The 19,867-nt window shown below is 40.8% G+C and overlaps 1 protein-coding gene across 1 annotated transcript in view; it reads left to right on the forward strand.

Moving 5' to 3' along the window:
- The window catches only part of LOC307257938 (protocadherin-15-like), a gene marked incomplete at its 5' end in the record, with an annotated part of 140,002 nt that overhangs the window by 69,700 nt on the left and 50,435 nt on the right, over positions 1 to 19,867 (forward strand). The window contains 6 exons of the mRNA XM_080037302.1: positions 1,906 to 2,034; positions 8,227 to 8,532; positions 9,985 to 10,215; positions 13,241 to 13,357; positions 17,699 to 17,839; positions 19,572 to 19,684. Of these exons, the coding sequence (XP_079893428.1) occupies positions 1,906 to 2,034; positions 8,227 to 8,532; positions 9,985 to 10,215; positions 13,241 to 13,357; positions 17,699 to 17,839; positions 19,572 to 19,684 (1,037 nt within the window). The remainder of the gene's footprint in view (positions 1 to 1,905; positions 2,035 to 8,226; positions 8,533 to 9,984; positions 10,216 to 13,240; positions 13,358 to 17,698; positions 17,840 to 19,571; positions 19,685 to 19,867) is intronic.

Raw genomic sequence — 19,867 nt, forward strand, 5'->3', positions numbered from 1 at the left:
GATGTTTTAGTTTTAATGATGGTGCTAGATGAAAATTCAAGGGGTTACAATTAGTTCTCTTGTAAATAGCTAAATATGTATGCTTTCATGGAAATCAATCTAGTAGTTAACCCATTGATGACTATGGCAATCTAGGATGCATGTCCTTAATGCCTGAGGGTTTTCTGAAAAAATAGTATGAATTGTAAAGTCTACCAAAACCTTAATATCTAAGCCTGTGTAGCACATAGAAACATGAAATAAAATACATTTAAAAGGTAAGGTTCACAGGTTTTATTTAAACATGCTCCCTTAGCCCTTACAAACCAACACATTTTTCATAAAATCGTCAAAATTAGATGAATTAGAAAATTATTAAATATTGTTAATAAATAGATGCAATGTGTTGTGTGATTTTCGTCAGTAGTCTATAGTAGACCTTGATTCTGCGCATCAAACGCCACTAACTGTTCTGTCGCCGACATAGCTGGCGTATTTTTTTTATTATTTTGTTTTATTTTTTTATTTTTATTTTTTTTGATTGACATGATTTTCGGCAAACCACACAACTTTTGGGTGGTCACGTGGCCTTAAAAAAATCAACAAAACCCACCTCATGTGTATTTGAACCAATGACGGTGCATTCTATGCTGGGAATGCCATGAAAATTAGATAAAGTAATAATGCTGCGCGACCCAGCATCAGGCAGGAGAGCCAATGTGGCATCGCGCAGCAGCCGTCATCAATGGGTTAAGATTTTGCAGTCAATACCAAACTGGTGTACTGACCGAGAGAGAGATATGCCCAAGAGCCATGCTGCTATTTGTCAATACACCAGCTGTGGTCTCTGTCTGTATCTGTTAGCTAAAGTCTAACACATCCGTTATATTCTGCAGATCATCCTTCCATTATAATGTTGACAGACAAAAACACTGGCAAAAGTGTCAACATCAAAAATATCCCTCCTATGACAGGCTAGTTTACCCAGTGTTTGCAGTTTAATCGTACAATTCTAGAAACTTCAGGGCGAAAAGCTGCTCGGGATTTGAGTGTAATACCTATACGCCAGTGCCAGCTAGTAGAGGCTCCCTTAATTTAACTAAAAGTTTATACGTTTTTCTACAAATCAACCCTTTTGTTATGGCAGCCCTGAAAGATCTTGCACTGCTGCAAAACACATGCAATCAGACAGAACCCAAGCACATTAAGAAAACATCTTAGTGTCAGGGGACACTTAAAAGTGACACACCCGTCCAGTGTGTTGTTTTTGCATGCCAGTATAACAATTGGTGCTATCAAGAAATGTTGTCTTTAAATGCCAATTGTTCCTTGAGGATTCTGAAAGCCATAACATATTCTGACTAATAGAAGCATTCAGACCTCTTTTTCTGCCTCTACCCCCTCATTAATACTGTCTACTTCTGTGGGACAAATGCTTTAATATTTGATTTGTGTTGTGAAAAAAAGATAGGTTTTGATTAAATGCATCATGAAAGATCACACTCATTAAAACAGTGCTGCTAATTAGTGATCTTTCTCTACAATACTACTCAACAAACAACAGTTGAACAGTTAATTTTTTTAATAACATTTTTTTTTTTTATATTAGTTTTCACAGGGTCAAAATTAATTTTTAAAAACATTATTTTGTTATGAGTAAGTCTCAGCAATCAAACTTGTTTCGGTCATATACTTTTAAAATGAGTACTTGATGAGATAATGACATTTTCCAAACTCATTACGTAAACTATTCATAAAAGTATTATTGAGAAACCCAGAAAGGGAAAGTATAGCTGGCATAGCTTTAACACATCAAGGTTGGCTCTGCATTTAAGCCAAATGATGTCATTTGAATAATCCACATAAAGGTAAACTGAATACCATTGGTCTTTATTTTGCTATTTGTTGTGTATTTGTTTTCTTTAGACATCCACTACTACTGTGAACATAGTTGTCACTGACGTCAACGACAATGACCCGGAATTTGATATCACCATCACTACTAACTTTACTGTCCGAGAGGAAGAGGCCAACTTGTTTGTCGGACAAATCCAGGTAAGTGTGCTGTTTTTATGAGCATGGCTGGTCTGCAAAAATATTTCACCAACAACCTCATATCCCTCTTTCCAAGCCATCCACAGCTAATCCCATTTGTTCTCTCCCCTGTTATATATCCACATGTTGTACCTCATAAATTGTACTGACCTGGGTCAAAAATAATGTATCTCGGTTGTAATTGTTGTTGTCCATTTAAAAAATGGCCGTGTATGTTCCAACATGGTTGATGTTGTTGGGACCGATTTCTCAGCCAGGGATGCATCCATGTTGACTGGCTTGTTTCAGCCCCACTGAGCAGCCAGACTTTTCTAATTACTGTGTTAGATTAATTGGCCTGATGTTTGTCGGTGGATTAATCATGGAATGACAGGACACATCCTCTGTGAGTGTGCACATACACAGTACATGATGAGTGGCAGATGAAATCCTGGGGTCTTGTTTTTTTTCTTTTCTATTGCCAACATTTGGCTGACATATTCACTCCCTGATTTAAGACATAATAGTCCCTCCTTATCCCATACTCCCCTCAACTAAATGTGTTTATATTATGGTCTAAATCCGCAAGTTGTCTCAGCCACTGCTCTGGGATGCAGGTTCTCAATATCAGAAAAATAAAGTGGAATAGTTTTAATAAACAGTGAGCTGATAAAGATAAAATATTGTTCATACGTGAACATAACTAGTTTGATAACCAACCTAATTATTATCAGATTGGGTGAGTCTTGAGTCAGTGAGTTGCAATGTTAGACATATCAGTGTATCAACGGGCAGGATACAGCTCCACACTTTTTTCTTTAACTGCAGAAGCATCTTAAAGCGTTTTATGCAATTATAAATTCTAAACTATAGTTCATGTCTGTCACATGTGTTCCCTTTCAGAATGTATACTCATAACATTGTGGATCCCATTACATTACGTGTTTAAATGGACTACCACAAAATGTTGTAAGTTCCTGAATTGTGGAATTAGACAATCGGACATATGGAAGAAGCATTGGTGTTTGCTTGAGGTAAAGCTACGGTACCTTCAGTCTCACTCCCAGTCGTTGGCTCACAAATGCAGACAGCAGCCTCATTGGGGTTAAGTCCAAACTACTCCCTCTCATTTTCTCTCTATCTGGCACCTTGCCAACTTGGGCTGAGGCTGTGGCTGTTCTGACTGAAAGCTAAGTACATTAAGGTACTTAGCACAACACAAGCCTACTCTCTATGCACATACACACAGAGAGGCTACAGCAAGGGTGAGTGGTGGCGGTGTTGTTTTTTTTCTGAGACTACATATACAGTACAATCTCACTTGAACACCAGTTACATATTCTATACTCAAATGAGTGAATATAATGTTCCTCTAACCGATTAGATGTGACTGTACAATGAATCGGAAAGGTCATGTTCCATCTCTTTTTGTCACTTTAGATATGTTCCCGATGGTTGACTGTAGACACCCTTCTTTTGCCTGACTTGTAAGGCTGTGATGATGTGTTTAGAGCAAGATACGATTACTCATCATAGCTTTGCAGACAATATATGGTCCTATTGACTTACAGAGTCTCACAACAAGTGGATGTGATTGCAGTTACAATATATTTTTTTTCTATTTGAGAAATGAATATGATTATTCGTACATACAAAGAGAAAATGTAGGTGTTGCTTAATTGATATAGTTGTGCCATGAATACATAACACTAAGTTTAAAATATTTAAGCTGCAAATGCAATGCAATAATCTCAAAGTCGGCTAAAGCAGAATTACAAATCCCACACCCTTGTTAATGTATTTTTTTTCTCATGCGGGTCAGACTGTTGCCATAGTCTGTTATTTTGTATTTTCATAAACTGCTGAGTTCAAACAAGACCCAGGGGAACATAACACGTTAAACCTAGTCCTAGATCCTTTCACCGGCTCCCATGTGGTAATATAATAGATGTTGTGCTGCTTTACTTTTATGAAAGGCTAAATGTGTTTTGCTGTAAATACATTTATGGCATGCTGGAAAAATGTATACACCTATAGTTGCTCTCTCAGATCTTTAGTAAGCAGTCACCCAGTAGTCCTTGGACTCTCAAACTATGTATTTGTTTGTGTGTCTGGAATGTATTCCGTCTTTCATTTCAATTATTCTATTTTAACTTATTTTCCTTTTCATTGTTGTTTTATTGGAGTTTTATGACTTCTGTAAAAGCACTTTGAGTTGAAAAGGTGCAATATATGAGGTGTCCTACAATGTTGGAAGCTGAACACAGTTATCACATAAGAAGATAAGTATATTGAGACATGCACAGCAAACCAGCCACAATGTAATGACATTACAACCCAGTATGCATTGCATTTATTCATAGTATCTCATTCACTGCCTCTTCCTGGTTTGTCTCCTTTGCTCATTCCATTAATGTTGGAGAGTCACTTGCCTCAGTTTTCAATAGGAAGAGATCATTCATTCATTGCAGTGCATTGAAGGGGACCTTGCCCTTCAGGGTGCAGCTTCAGAAAAAGACAATACCTGGTAAAACAATTAAGTGGGTTGCAAAGTGTTAGTTAATTATACGATTTAATTTGTAACTGCTGGCAATGTGCAAGGGCTCTTACGCTAAGAAATTACAATATTCCAGCAATGAAGCTGAATGGCATTAAAATAAATGCCAATTACCCTGTACAATGTACTTACTGTAGATATGCCTCTTTCTCGCATGTTCACACTCTCACTTGGCTTTGTGGACTCATCCATAAGGTGCAAAGGCAGTCAAGGTGGAGACAATGCAGAGATGTTGAGGGAGGAAGTATTTTTGACTTGATGGCTGTTTGCAATAAGAAAGAAGGAAGACCCTATGATGACTAATAGATTCAATGTAAAACAAATGAGAGATGCTGCTGCTCAGATATGTGGTGTTAATACACTGGGGGACTCATCTGGTAGCGACGACTTTTCTAAACTCCCAATGTTGAAAGTTGTGGAGCGAAGAGCATCGCCACCTACCACCTCTTCAGTATTTCTCACTGTTTCGTCACCCGTCCCTATGGGTTGACGGATGTAACTGCTAGCTCTCTTTCCGCTGGTTTGATCAACGCCATGCCATGTGGACAGTTTTTTTTAGCAGCTTTGTGTGCAAGTCTCTTACAACTTACTTGTCAGTAAGTAAGTAAGTAAGTAAGCTTTATTTATATAGCGCCCTTCACAGACCAGGGTCACAAGGCGCTTCACAATACACATTTTTTTTTTATACATACACTCAAACACCGATCAGAGCAGTATAGCCCACGTCTCACTGTCACATAACACGCTAAGTAAAAGTCAAGGCGACAGATAAAGGAAATTATGAGACCAAGACTGCTTGGGTCATGCCCTGCTCTTTGTGTCTAATGAATTATTTTGCATTCAATGTGATGTGTCACTGTGAAAACTGTATAGAGCCTTACATTTACCTGCAGGGAAGGAGTAATGTCGCAGCCAACTATGATACGTATGGCAATTGCCAACTATGAAGATAACTTGAGTGCAAATGCAAAATGCTATTAAGGAGCTTAATGCTAGACTTAAAGCGTTTTGGATTATCATTTGAGTAATTGGAACTGGTTCCCACCAGTTCTTATTTTACACACAGTCACATCGACTTTAGACGATTTACTAGGTTATCACAGTCGCCAGCACTGCTGGTTTGTGCTAATAGCCATTTGTTCTATGACTGGCAAATCCTACACCATACAATCCTGTTCTGTTTTCTCACAGCGGGAATCCATAATCTGAGCATGCAGATGACCGGAGGACAAATGGATTAGCATTCTAGTCAGACAAATCATGGAAGCACCGTGCAGAATGGATGCTAATTGGAGAACAGAATGTCGTTCATGCTTTGCTTGGCAGATACCTTGATATTGTGTATGCTCCTAGTACTCCTAACTGAAGAAGGCATTGCTATGCTGTGTATCACGTAGTTAGCAGCACACTTACAGTGATTTCCCATTTTTCTCAGGCTTTTGAGGGGGTGACATCGGTGCTTAATACTGCGCCCAGGGTGTAGCAAAACATTATTTTGCCCACACCAAGTGGGCGATTCAATTTACATTTTTTAGAATCAATCATCTAGAGCAGGATGAATGTGCTATGTTTGTAAATGCAAAAGGACTAAAACATGCTAGACCTAGGCCGGGAGCACAAGACATTTCTCGGTTACTATAAAAACTATTTCTTGTTACGACTTCAGCCACCTGCTCAAGCTGCTTTATGCAACCACCAGAACCTTCAGGGTAATCCACACTCCCATCATCCCTGGTACCATCACTGAATGAGCCCGGGTTGAAGAACTCTGTGAAAGACTCCCATACACGCTGTGACTGTGTGAATAATAATATGGTTTAACTATAGCACACACACACACACACCAAAGGCTTGACTGGCATAACAACAAGCACGTCCATGTTTGCCAACATCTGCTGCAGGTAGTGTGTGTGGGGACTCGTGGAATGGCCTGGCCCGGCACAGACATTGATGATGCATAGAGCACTTGGAGGTGAAAGAAATGTGCCAATTGATCTTATTTGATTCTGTTGGCTGTGATTTAATGGGATTATATTTCTCACTAGGCAAGATGCAGTGAGGATGTTTATGTAATCAGTAATGATCCATATCCACATATTGACTTGATCTACTTTAGTCTTTTTTGTGTGTAAAGCTAAATACTGAGGTCCAATTTTTAGCATTGGCTTTGAATATTTGTCAAGCACTCCATGTGTAACAAATTGGGGGCAGCCTGTAGCAGCAATATGTGCATGTGTAACCTCCCCCGACTTCCACTGCTCCTCATAGGGCTCGTTATTTGCCTCTTTGCGCTGCCTTTCTCCTCACTTGTACTGAGGTTGGGGAATTATTTCCAAACAGATATAGGAAATGTGGCTTGATCTCCCTCTTGCTTTTTGGTTTTACCCCTCTTTTTTTATCTCTCTGTCGCTCCCTCATTTACAAGAAGGAGTTACCACCACATATACTGTTGGAGAGCATACACACACACACACACACACACACACACACACACACACACACACACACATACACACGGGCATACAAATGACCTGTTCACATCCACACAGGACTTACCATTTCTACATCAGCTAACTTTACAGCAATCTCTGAGTAGTACCCTGTGCCTCTCCTGAGCTCTTCATTTCTCTGGCCATTTAGTTTTATGTTACCCTTTTAGTTAAAGAATCACACAGCTGTTGTGAAACGGGCGATTGAACATTCAAGGATGTCCTTTTCCTCTTGAAGCAATGCAGCCTTTTCATGTAGACAGCTTCTGGCCATTGGAACTCAGTAATTGCTAATTACTAATAAGTCTGTGACGGAGACTCTGATTCGAGCATGTGAGAGTTGTTTTCGAATCGTCACCTTAGCTTACATGGCTTTGTACCCGAGTCACCTGTAAATATGTAAGGCGTTGAGATAAAGCCAGGCTCTAATGCATCAGGTAATGGATCGCATCAAATCACAACTGCTGCTGTATTTACCTAAAGGGAAATACATCGGCAATTCAGTTTCACGATATGTTACTCGAGAGCCTCGTACTGGTAAATATTTTGCTCACTCTCTCTGCTATAATTGACATATGTTAATGGTTAATCAGTATTAACTACAAGTTGTCAGTTAACTTCAGCAGCTTCAGGAGGGCAAGGGGGGGGAGTGTATTGATGATTATTTATTGATCTTCCATTTAGCGAGCCCACTTACTCACAATTTCCTTGCCTCTTACAAAGTCTCCTACTTCACTGTAAGTTATTGGCCATGGCCATTGCAACATAAACCGGCTATTACGCTTCCTTCTGATTTTCCACGCTATATTTCACATTGTCTCTGTTTGTGTTGGCACCGACCACAACTCAAACAAGTGCGGATGTGCCGGTGCGGTGAATGATGGTTATTGTAGTGCGCTAACTCGCTCTGGGAGCTTGGTAACATTTAATGGTGATTGTTCGAAAACTACATCAGCAAAACCTGCAAGTGCCAGACATCAGATCATCACCTCAAACTCAGGTCATGCAAAAGACTTGGTGAGGGGACATTAATAAACATGGGCGAACTGCCCAAATATTAATAATGCATGGGAGACATTTCTTCTTAGATTCCCACGCTAGAGGGCTAAGATAATTTTTATGTATACACCCATAACGGAGTCCTCTGATCACAATCTATCTCCCCAGGCCACAGATCCAGATGCAGGGGCTAATGGCCAGGTTCGCTACCGGATCGTGAATCACCCCGACTTGTTTCTAATCAGTGCCAATGGCAGCATCTACACCAGAGTGCCTCTTGACCGGGAGCTCAGGAGCCAGTATGACCTGGTGGTGGAGGCCTCAGACGGGGCAGTGGATCCACGGCGCACCACCTTGACCCTCTCCATCCAGGTGTTGGATATCGATGACAACAGTCCAGTCTTCTCCAACCAAACCTACGTGGTTTCCGTACCCGAGAATAGCCCTGTGGGAACGGTGGTCCTGAAGCTAATCGTAAGTACTTATGTGTATGTTGTTAATAAGTGGTTTTCACTGTCTCTTTTTTCATCCCTTTTACACCGACCGTCCCCCTTTACATAATGCAGCACAGATGCTGCATCTGTAGTAAAAGGCTTTTAGCATATTTTGACTTCAAGTGCACACAATTTAATGTTAAAAATGTCAAATGCTTCCAGACGGAAACACTTCCAAAAAGATACACGTACGCCTTATACACAAATTACAGAGAACAAAGTTTTTTTCATTTTCATGATGGCTCTCTAGGCATCCTTTGTATCTTTCTTCCGGTGACAAGCATCAATATAAGGCTACTCAATGTTTTAAAAAACCTTTCAGCTTGGTGGAATCTGTCTCAGGTTGTTCAAGAGTGTCAAACTACTGTGTAAGTGTTTGCACTGAAGTGTGAGTATAGGGAAACTGCATGTGTGCACAGCAACGTGGAGAGGGTAATTGCTGGCATATCGTGAGTGACATTTCCCGGAGAAGGATAAAGCAGGAGGGGACCGTGAGAAGTAGGGGGCTGACGGGTGAGGGTGAGGGGTGTGAGTGACGCTGGCAATGTGACACCATTAATCTCATAGACAACATCACCTCAACTCTAAATGGACGGGGGGTTGCTGGCAAGCTACCTGCAGCACAAAATAAAGATAGTGAGATAGACGGTGACAAAATGGAGCTGCTGTGTTGGGTAGCTTGAAACCTACTGCTCTTACCTGAATGAATTTCATCTGTTTTTCAGTGTAACAATAAATATTGTGAGTGTGTATCTGTGCAGGCACAAAGCAACATTAAGCGTCCATATACTGTATCTTACATCCCTTATTGCTGTGCCCTTTGCATTAAAGGTGCACTCAGCAATTCTGAAGAACGTTTATCTCAAAAATCAATGAATAATTCTGATCCTCTACCTGCTGAAAATTAAATCCAGTGTTAATACATAGACTAGGGTCTATAGCCTGTTGCCAGCTACCATGAGCCCCTTTGTCTACATACCAGTTTACAGAGCCTACGCTGTGTATTAACACTTACACACTTTAGTTTTTAGTGCACATGCCGTATGGACAGGTAGCAAGGAGATATTCACTGATTTTGACAAAAAAGTTATTATGACACCAAGCGTTCTCTAGAATCGCTGACTACCCCTTTAAATCACAACTCTCAAAGTAGATTGAATCTGGAATGATGACCAACTCGTGCTTTTTCCGTAAGTGGTTTGGTTTAATTTAATCAGAACCATTTAATGATTAACTTCAGTAAACCATGCAGCATAAAAACCTAGAATTTAAATACAAACATAAATATTCATTTTCCACGGCCCGACATTTTGAAAATATTTGTGGTTCTTCCTCCTCTCCTTCCATGCCCTTTGTTTCCCCCCGTCATCTCCTATATGTAATGTGATTCCCTTTCCCCTTCCTCATCCCTCTCTCTTTTACCTTCTCCTAGGCGACGGACGCCGACCTGGTCTCCAACATCACGTATCGGATCAAGACTGAATCGGCCCGACAGCTGTTTTCTCTGAACCCTGTGACGGGGGAGTTAGCCGTGCTGCAGGCCGTGGACTTTGAGGACCTGGCAGCTATGGGCATGGGCGCCTCCTTCACTTTCCAGGTGGAAGCTGTGGACCAGGGAGGAATCGTGCCCCCGGGTCAAGCCACCGTCACGGTCCGCATCACGGTAAGAGCCCCCCCCCCTTCACACACACACACACACACACACACACACACACACCGGAATAGGCAGTCCACTACACAAGCTCTCATCAGCCTGCCCTGCCTTCCCATCTATCCTGATTGTCCCGCGGGAGTTGCAGGAGCACTGGCAGTGAATCTGAGGCCAGTCATTAGCAGAGTTTAACAGGAGTGATATCTCACACAGTTCAAAAAAGGGGGTCGGAAACATCTTGAAAAGTATATTGTACCTTCCATGCGCTGCCTTCCTGATATAAAATTCAGTGTAGTGCTATTTACAGAGAAAAAAAGCTTAAAGTGTTTTTCTTTGTATAAGATGTTTTGACCTCCCAACCTCTTTGTCCTCGTAGCAGCTCTAGGAAAAGATCATTTAATGGAAAGGTGTTTTTGCATTGCATGCAGTGCTATTTCAGAATATCCGAATGACTCATTAGCTTTGTGACAGCAATTACAATTTTTTTTTTTTTAGTAGCGTATATTCCCTTTACAACCTTTCAAGAGATTAACAGCTAAATCCCAACGGAAGGATTAGACGGCTGGTGTTGTGATACTTATTCATTTGTGTAAATGTGTGGGTATATGTGTGTGTTGGTAATGTGGGTGTATCCTTTTGCTGTGGTTAATTCTGTGCTTCAGACTTATTCATGTCTGTGTGTGAATTCAGTCCACCCCTTTCTCACTGTCCCAAAAGTGTGCAGAATCAAGCTCTTGTATATTACACTGAATGGGGGGGGAAGCGCTTAAGCGTATTCAAGCGAGCTTGCCGCATGGTCTGCCAACCTGTGGAGTTAGTTTGTCCTCCGATAAGGACACGCCGCGGTGCTGTGTTCGTGCCGTCACCCAGGAACTGTGTTTGATAGGATAAGGCATCGCGCAGCCACTGATATCAAACCAATGTCTGCTATTTGAACTGGCAGACATGAATGAGAATGCTCCTAATGGATTCACCCAGGCTTCCAAAGAACTATAGAGACAGACCTGGTTCTACTCGCTTGCTCGAACAACACATCCACGGGCTTATTTGAAGTTGCTTGTATTTGATTTTCCCCCTGTGTTGTTTTGTTGTCGCCTCTGTTGTCGGATGCCTCGCAGCGATGCATTGAGTGTCCTTCATGTCTTGTTGTTCCAAATGACTCCCCCAAACTTTTTCTCCTGTGTCTGTACTTCCCCAAAATGTAAGACATACACCATGATTTGTTTGTCAGTGGGTACACTATGCAGGATGTGTTCATGGACCGATGTTTTTATATTACCCTTTTGTGTGTGTGTGTGGATGTGTTCATGGACCAATGTTTTTATATTACCCGCGTGCGCGTGTGTGTGTGTGCGTGCGTGCGCGCATGATTGTGTGTGTGATTGTGCGTGTGCATGTGCAAGTACGCTTGAATGTTTCAAGTAGAAGTGATTGTGTCTGCATGCATGCTGAGAAACACTTGCAGCACAAGCATCAGACTTTTGTTGTTCAAAGTAAGAAGTGGATTATAGATTTTCTGCTAGGAAACACTAAACCTGTGAATGGATCAAAGTGAGGCTGCCCTTCGACACAGAGTTTTTAGAACGCATGATGTTGCCCATGGCCCAGTCAAAAACAGTGGAAAGCCGAGAGAAAGGAAGATCAGGCTCCAGCAGTTATACTAGAGAGCTCAACTATTCCTGGGAGATGGTGTGAATGGCTTAGCCCGTTTTCCTTCTCACCAAGCAAAGCAAGGGGTGTTGCACAGTTAACAAGATTGTATTTTATTTGCCGGCCCATAAACCGGTAGAGCTAGGCTGTGCATTATTCACAGGGAGAAAGTGATTAACTGCTGTGTTTTAAGACCCCACATTTGTTACGGGGAGGACAGAATCCCAAAAACACTGTTGCAATACCTAAAGGGGGATTTGTGTCAAAGAAACACAAAATAAAAAGGCACATTTTGTAACCTTTTACACCAGTCTTGCTAGGGTGGTTATAAGGGTCACGAGTAGGATTTCATTTTTTATATACAGTACCATACATTTATATATGCGTCCTGTAGCCTTTGTGTGATGTGTATGGTTATCTATGGTTCCATGGGATATATAGTAAAACATGTTTTTATTATTAGCTGTTGCACGTCAGATAAAGTAAATGTAGCCTACCATAAGAGTCCTTAAGATTCAGGCTCCATTTTTATATATGCATTGAGAGATGTCATAAGAGAATAAAGCTATTATTGATAACGTGTTGCCTGTAACCCTTCACAGCATCAACACAATTAGTGGCAATCACCTCTTCTTTATTGCATTTCATTTGGCAGTGGAACCAAGCTCATCCACCTACCTTCCATCATCCATAAAGATAAACATACATTATGTATTATTTAATTTCATTGCAGCAGCAGTATTATAGCTGTGTCACTATGTAATTGAATTCTGCGATTAATTATCAATACATTAACATAAGCCTTAGGAAAGGAAGGACGGCTTTGTACAGTTTCAATTTCATTTAAACATAATTTTAATCAGCAAGTGGCAAATTATATATTATAAAGTAATATGTAATGGTGTTATTGCAGTATATTCTTATGTTTATAAGTGATCACATTCGGCTCAGTTTAAAGATTACATGCCCAAGGCCTCAGGCTTTGCAAATTACTGCAGTGGGAGAAATTTGCCTGAATCCACAATAACTTGCTGGAAGTGTGAGCGGAAATCAAACAAAACAGCAGCTGCAAAATCTGCACTTCCAGCATGCAAGACAGCATGAGCATAAGTACTAGCGGAATACATTGATGAATTGATTCAACACTCTCAATGCAAGATCATATCCATCAGAACATTACAATATTTGCTTCTCTCTCTCTCTATAACTAGTGTTAATATGCAGTAGAGTAACAGTAAATGTGAAAATGTGAACCGTACCGTGCTGATGCGATACTATTGTAATCCCTAATGTTTAGGTGTAAGCTGCCAGCCATGGTTACAAGCATCACCCCATGCGAAACTGATTCACCTCCAGTATATTAATGGAATCTCTTTTTGTTTTTAAGGATATGAACGACTTCTCCCCAGTCTTCACCCAAGACCTGTATAGGGGCATGGTGGCACCCAATGCAGAGAAAGGAACAGTCATCGCAACAGTTCTTGCTAGGGACCAAGACCCACCGGTGAGTATACAAACAAATCAAAACCCCATCTATCGCACGTGAACTTTATGTTTAAAAATAATGCAATTGATTCAACGTCTGTGCTAAGACTTCACAGCACATGATGATTGTTGACTCCATCTGTGTCTGGGGATTGCATTTTCGCCGTCTGAAGATGTTTTAGCCGTAGCATTTGACAGGATTTTAAAGATCTTTTTCAAGACTACAATGCCCTCATTATAGCCATAGTATTGCTGTGTATATTTATTGTAAGGGTGTCTTGTTTAGCATCTTCGCTTGTATGAGTCATCTACCGGTTGCCTCAGACAAAGTTGTGTTTTCTTCATTCTCCTTAACTGCACCGTCTCTGGGTAGATCCTCCTGGGAATGGAGCTGTGAAGATGTTTTTATTTTTATTTTTTTGGGGGGGATGGAGAACCTGCAAACAAAGGAAGATAATCAATGCAGAGGAAAACTCGTGACACCTTGTTCATTGAGACGAGACATTAGGAGAGGAGGCAACTCAACACAGCAGCAATGGAAAACAATGGGGGGGGGGAGTTGAGTTGGGATTGAGTGGTGCTGGTGGGTGGTGGGTTGGGAGCCTCACATGAGTTTTTTAGCACCTTGCTTTGAGTTTGTCAGTAGCATTACATTTGCATATTGAGGATAATGCATGTCCTGGGAATGTGGTTCCACGTCATTCACTTTAGCTGCACTTCCTTTATTGGCATCGCATCCACCTTATTAATATTGTATTGCACTTGGTGAGTCAGCAGTCTCCTTCGCTCACATCCCCTTTCTTTTTGGTTGAGATACAGAGTTTATTTTTATTTTTATAGACTTCACCTACTTGCCCTTTCTCCTACAACATATTGAGTTATTTTCAAATTTCCCCCTTTGAAAAGGAGGATAGGAATCCCCCAGTGACCTCCCTGCCTTGCCCTAATAGCTTGAAGCTCTCTATGTGTTTTTTCAGACAAGTCTTGTATGGCTGAACGTGATACTTGTTATCAGTGGCCCTCCTGCCGGGATCTCACCGGGGCAGTGTGAGCTTGAGTGCTCTCTGCGGCACATCAATGCTGAAGGTTATGGATACCTGTCAGTCCCAACTGTGGGCAGTAAAACATCTCCAGAGGGCAAAAATGACTGCTGTACATCATACTTCCCCTCTCAAAGAGAGACTCTCTCTTTCATCCTGTTTTGTTGTGCCCCCAATGAGAACCTTTATCCTTGAAGCTATAGTGCATAACTTCTGTTGCCCCCACGAGATATTCTGAGTAATAACAATACTGTCAGTGCATCTATGAGGTAAGCCATCGTTGTTCAAGCATGGGTTTTATACCTTCTGCTGTACGTCCATTTTTTATTTTTTTTTGCAGAAGAAACATTTCTTGGGCGCTTCTTGGGATTTTTCTGAGCTCCTGCACCTGTGTAAGGGGGCGACACCAATGTGTAAATAGTAAACACTGCTATACTGCTAAATACAGAGAGAGTTTTGTGGAGCTAATAGGCTTAATCTACTTTGTGTCAACTTGTTTGGCAATGGCTCAAATGTTACCGACATTTGAATCATTTATATAAAACAGTTACACACTATAGCTTTAACATTGAAACAGTCTTAGACAGAGAATCTTGTGGAGTAAAAAATATCCAGCAGTGGCGAAACACAAATACTAGTTAGGAAATCATCACTATGTTACCATGAACGCAATGGCGGCGAATGAGGCACGGGAGTGACTCTGCAAAATGGTTTGACTGACAGAGGGATTACATTTCCTAACTGGAGCTGGTATACCCAGTCTCTTATTGACCTGGATTTGTGAGATCAAAGCATTTTATTGACAGGATGCCTGTCATAGACACCTCTGGTGGGGAACAGAGCTTAGTCGAGTGCTCGCTAAATACACACACTGATGTGTGCGCACACCCATTCCTTCTATATTACAAAGGCTCAAAACAAAACCTGCCCACTCAAAAAGAGGAAGAGACTGACTCTGGATTGTCTTGAAGCGACACACATGAGCCGTGCAAAGTGTATTATCTCTTAGTGTAATACTGTTGTTAAAAATGCATTATCTTTTGTTCTTTTTGTGGTACGTTATGGAAAGAAGGCATACTTTTCACGTACACCTTAGGAGAAGTGTTGCTAGTAGTTATTAAGTGACATCATTTTTGGCTGTGCCACTCAACTCCATAACGTCAATGTTGATATTACCTTGAGTGAGAGAGGAGATCACCATGGAAACAAATGTTCCAGTAAGGATGTCTTGTATTGTTTGAGTGAGTGAAAATGATTTTGAACATGGAAGTAAGTCTTTTGCAAATCACTTGCAAATCAAATCAGTCAGTCATGTCTGATGTCACAAACATAACACATTACCTTGTGATAATGTGTTGCCATTTGCTTTGTTTATACTCTCAGCTCAAGCCTTGCTGTTGTGGCTGTGTGTCTCTGCGGCAGCATGCAGTGCCTCCCACTGAGTCTGCTCGTTGTACTAAAGAGAATTGGATTCTTAAAAAGAAAGAAAAAAGACATAGGCTACTCTGGGTCACAATGAGTATGAATATTTTTTTAAATGCCAAAAAAAAACTGCATGTCTGCATTTTATATCACCCGCCGTCTGACTCCAGAGGTGGACATAAAACATTCAGTAGCTGTGAGACCAGTGCCAAACAACAACAACAGGTGCTGTACAACTGAACATGTCTGTAGACAAACACTGTTAATATAGCACATTATGTTATGTAATTGACCCATTTTCAAAGTTCATTTCTGAGCGACTCTGAGTTGGTGCAAGAAATGTGCACTTTGTCGGGTTTCGCAACACCAATCCCTTTAGAATTGTGTAGTGTGCTGAGAAAAGTACAAGCTATAGTTAGAACAGTTTGAGTGATGCTAATTGTCTTATTATTTCACTGAACATTTTCTTCATGGATTTGCCGTTGGACCTGATACTCTGGGGACCAAGCTATATGGGATCCAGATGGAAAAAAAATTATGATAAAGTTGAAAGGACTAGAACTAGAGTTTAACTGTTACAAAGTTGACAGTACTGTATATATAGCGCATATAGCAAAGCGCTTTTTTAACCATATCTGCTCCCATCACTGTGGAGGTCTCGCAGCCGAAGCCACTGTATACAATTATGATGTGGGAGATGTTTTATTTTTTTTATTAATGATCCTGTCCTGACTTCTTTTCCCATTACATGTTAGAAAACAAGTTGAAAAGCTTCCTCAGACGCCAGGCCCCGTTTCTGAGAATCCCCTCAATGAATTCACTTTGTAACCTCTTAGAGCCATATTTTGTGTGAGTAAGCCTCCCTAAGGGACCCACGGCTACCACAGGATTTAGCTCTCTCTTGCTCCAGGTTTTACCCCGTCCCTTGGGGGCAAAGTAAGTTCAGGGAAGCTTAAAAAATAAATAAAAAATCTGACCGAATTGAAGGTCCAAAGGGATGAAACTGGAATAAAACAAGCTATAGAGAAAGATTAATAATCAGGAACTGTTATTAATCTTAATCAGAGGGTCATATAAAAGTCCACGCTCTCGCTAATGAATGTAAGTGCGTCACTCTGGAGTCTAGGAGGGTGAGTTTAATGGAGATGTTTTTTATCCGTAATGAAAGGGAAGAGGGTCTGAATCGATGAATAATGGAGAGTTTATATTAGGCTGTCTGATGAGGAGAGCAGAGAATGAGACATTAGGCTAATATTTCATGTTGCACAGAGAGAGGAAAAACAACTTGTTCTTACTTTGACCGTTTCAGCTCTGGGGCATGGTGGATCAGCAATATGGAACAATACTAGAGTTGTATTCCCAAGCAAACAACATTGCTATCCCTGCACAATATCAGGAAAACATGTGATATTGGATAACATTGATGAAAACAATTACTTAAACATACAGTGTCTTAGTAAGTAGCCCAGTGCAGACACTGAACAAAATGAATGATAAAATGAAATGCATTGTTTCCATTCCAACAACATGGTTTTATTGTTTAGGATTTATTCATCACATAATGCAAAACCTTGTCATGCCCCCTCTTTACATAATGTGTTGGTAGGCTACATCTGATTGGCTGAACACATTGACATGCATAGAGTTAATGTGTGTCACCAGGAATACCATTTATTGCAGTTCAAGCATTATTTGCGACACCTTTACTGTACCTCGAATGTTGATATTGCGATAACGATATTTATTTTTTATATATAGTGTGCAGACGTAGTTTATATTACCTGATTACTTTGAAGCACCCTTTCCCCTATCTCCAACACTTTGAAAAAGATGGTGTCCAGTCAGATAAGTGGAATGTTATTGAAATGTCATGGTTCATTCTTTCTTTCTTCCTCCAGGGCACTCCGGCCAGTTTTGTCCGCTACAGAGTGGACGAGGAGAGGTCGCCGTACAGCGGGAGCATCTTTGACGTGGAGGTGGAAACTGGAAGAGTCATCACTAGGGTCAACCTCAACGAAGAGCCCAGTCGCACCTTTCAAGTGAGTGGCAGGGATTGTGGTGTAACAATAGAGATGATAATCTGCTGATTAGGCATGGGACGATAACCGGTATCAAGATACACCGAGGTATGAAAATGTCAAGGGTTTCAATAATGCCATTGTCTCATCCCATATGTCATAAACTTCTAAGGTACTAGAACACACAGGATGTGTACATACAAGTGTATTAATGTTCAGAATAGTCCTGCATCATAACAACTTTTAACTAGGAGAGAAATGTGTAGAAAGTGAGCATGTCTCTAAAAAAACCTTGTTGAGCTGCCCACTGAAAGAACTGCTTTTTATTTGAATTTTGTTCAGAATAGTTCAATTATTGTTCTCATTCAAGTTTATTAAAGTGCAGTATATTATTGTTAAAAAAATAAAAAGATTGTGTTCAGGTGGAGAATAAATTGTGTTTTTTTTACCAAGACATTTCAATGTGTGAATGTGTATGATTGCTGTATGTTTGAGGTGGTGGTCGGAGGGGCCGTTGGCGCTGAATGGCAGCCACGCTTCCGTCAGTCTGCCCCTGGGCAGCTGTGGCTACTATAGTAGTTTACCACCACCGGTATGACTGTGTGTGAACGAATTGAACCAGGAACCCTGTAAAGCGTCTTTGAGTGCCTAGGCAATAAAGCGCTATATAAAACCTATCAATTATTATTATTATTATTAATATAACACATTTGAGAGCTGTATTCGCAATAGAGTGATACCATGAAACCGTGGTGTGTTTGCTTAAAGTTATCATATCGTCAGAATGTCATACCCGCCCATGCCTACTGCTGCTGCTTGTTATGTCAGTGTGAGGCTTCCAAGATATTCATTTTATTCTGTTATTCAGTCAGACACTAGGAGTGTATCCAGGAGTTTTCCATTGAATGGTTATGCAGTTATGTTTGGCAGAAAATAAGGTGATTTAAGTGTCGGGTCACAATGGTAACGCTGCACGCCTGCACAGTTTTATATCGTACATTGGTAGTTGTGGACGAGCCAGTGATTTTAGTGCATGAATGACAGTTTTTAAGCAATTCAGCTAATGCAAGCACCACTTCAGCGCTCCACCTGATAAAGTTAGACTTAATGTAGCTCTTTTAAGAAAAAGACAAATGTTCATCTTTTTTTTTCCGGAAAGAGTCAAGTCAGTGTGTGTACCAGATACCTACATTAGCTTCCAACAGTTCACATGTGTGAGATAATATGACGCTAGTGACATTAACAAGTATAATTGATGGTAAAGCTGTCATTATGATAATCATCATCATTATGATCTTGTCCTATTTCACAAATGCAAGAATCACAAAGCTTTTCTACACTGCACAGACACTATCTGCCTTTTATAATCGATGTTAACTGCCTCGCAACGGGTTTGTGCATGGATACTTTTTAACATTTTAGGGCTCCAACCCTAACTCTACCCCCCTGCATTTTTCTTTCTGTTTTTCATTTTTTCTGTGTTTTTCATTCAGCTTACCACAACATCCCTCCCCCCCCCCCCTATTCTCCCAAAAGTCTCTACAGTCTATGAATGTAGATCAATACATTTGTACTTTCACTCCGGGAGCTCTGCAGGCTGCTTGCCAGAATCTATTTTGCCAGTCTTAATTAGGATGCCGAAGATGTCTACGAAAAAATTTAAAAAAAAGTCTGGCAACCTCAGAAAGAGAATTATCTCTAACTTGTATTGGAATGCATGTGTTGCTCATGTGTCTTCTCTTGCCCACTGCAGTTGTACGTCATAGCCTATGATGACGGGGAGCCGGTGAAGACTAACAGCACACTAGTGGAAGTCACTGTCCTTCAGCCATCCCGCATACCAATCTTCACCCAGGAAGAGTACAGGTGCGTCTCCTTGACCCTGTGTTAATGCAGCCACCTATGCACATCAATACACACATTAAAAGGCAGCTTGGGCTTTCTCACCAGGCCCAGGCACAGGCAATAAGAAAAAGTCCCGATGAAGTGGACAAGCAATCATGAGAAACACCTTGACACATGTTTGCATCTTCGGTCACGTCTCCCATT

The sequence above is a fragment of the Ammodytes marinus genome (genome assembly GCF_949987685.1).
Source record: "Ammodytes marinus genome assembly, chromosome: 11".
Taxonomy (NCBI): Eukaryota; Metazoa; Chordata; class Actinopteri; order Uranoscopiformes; family Ammodytidae; genus Ammodytes; species Ammodytes marinus.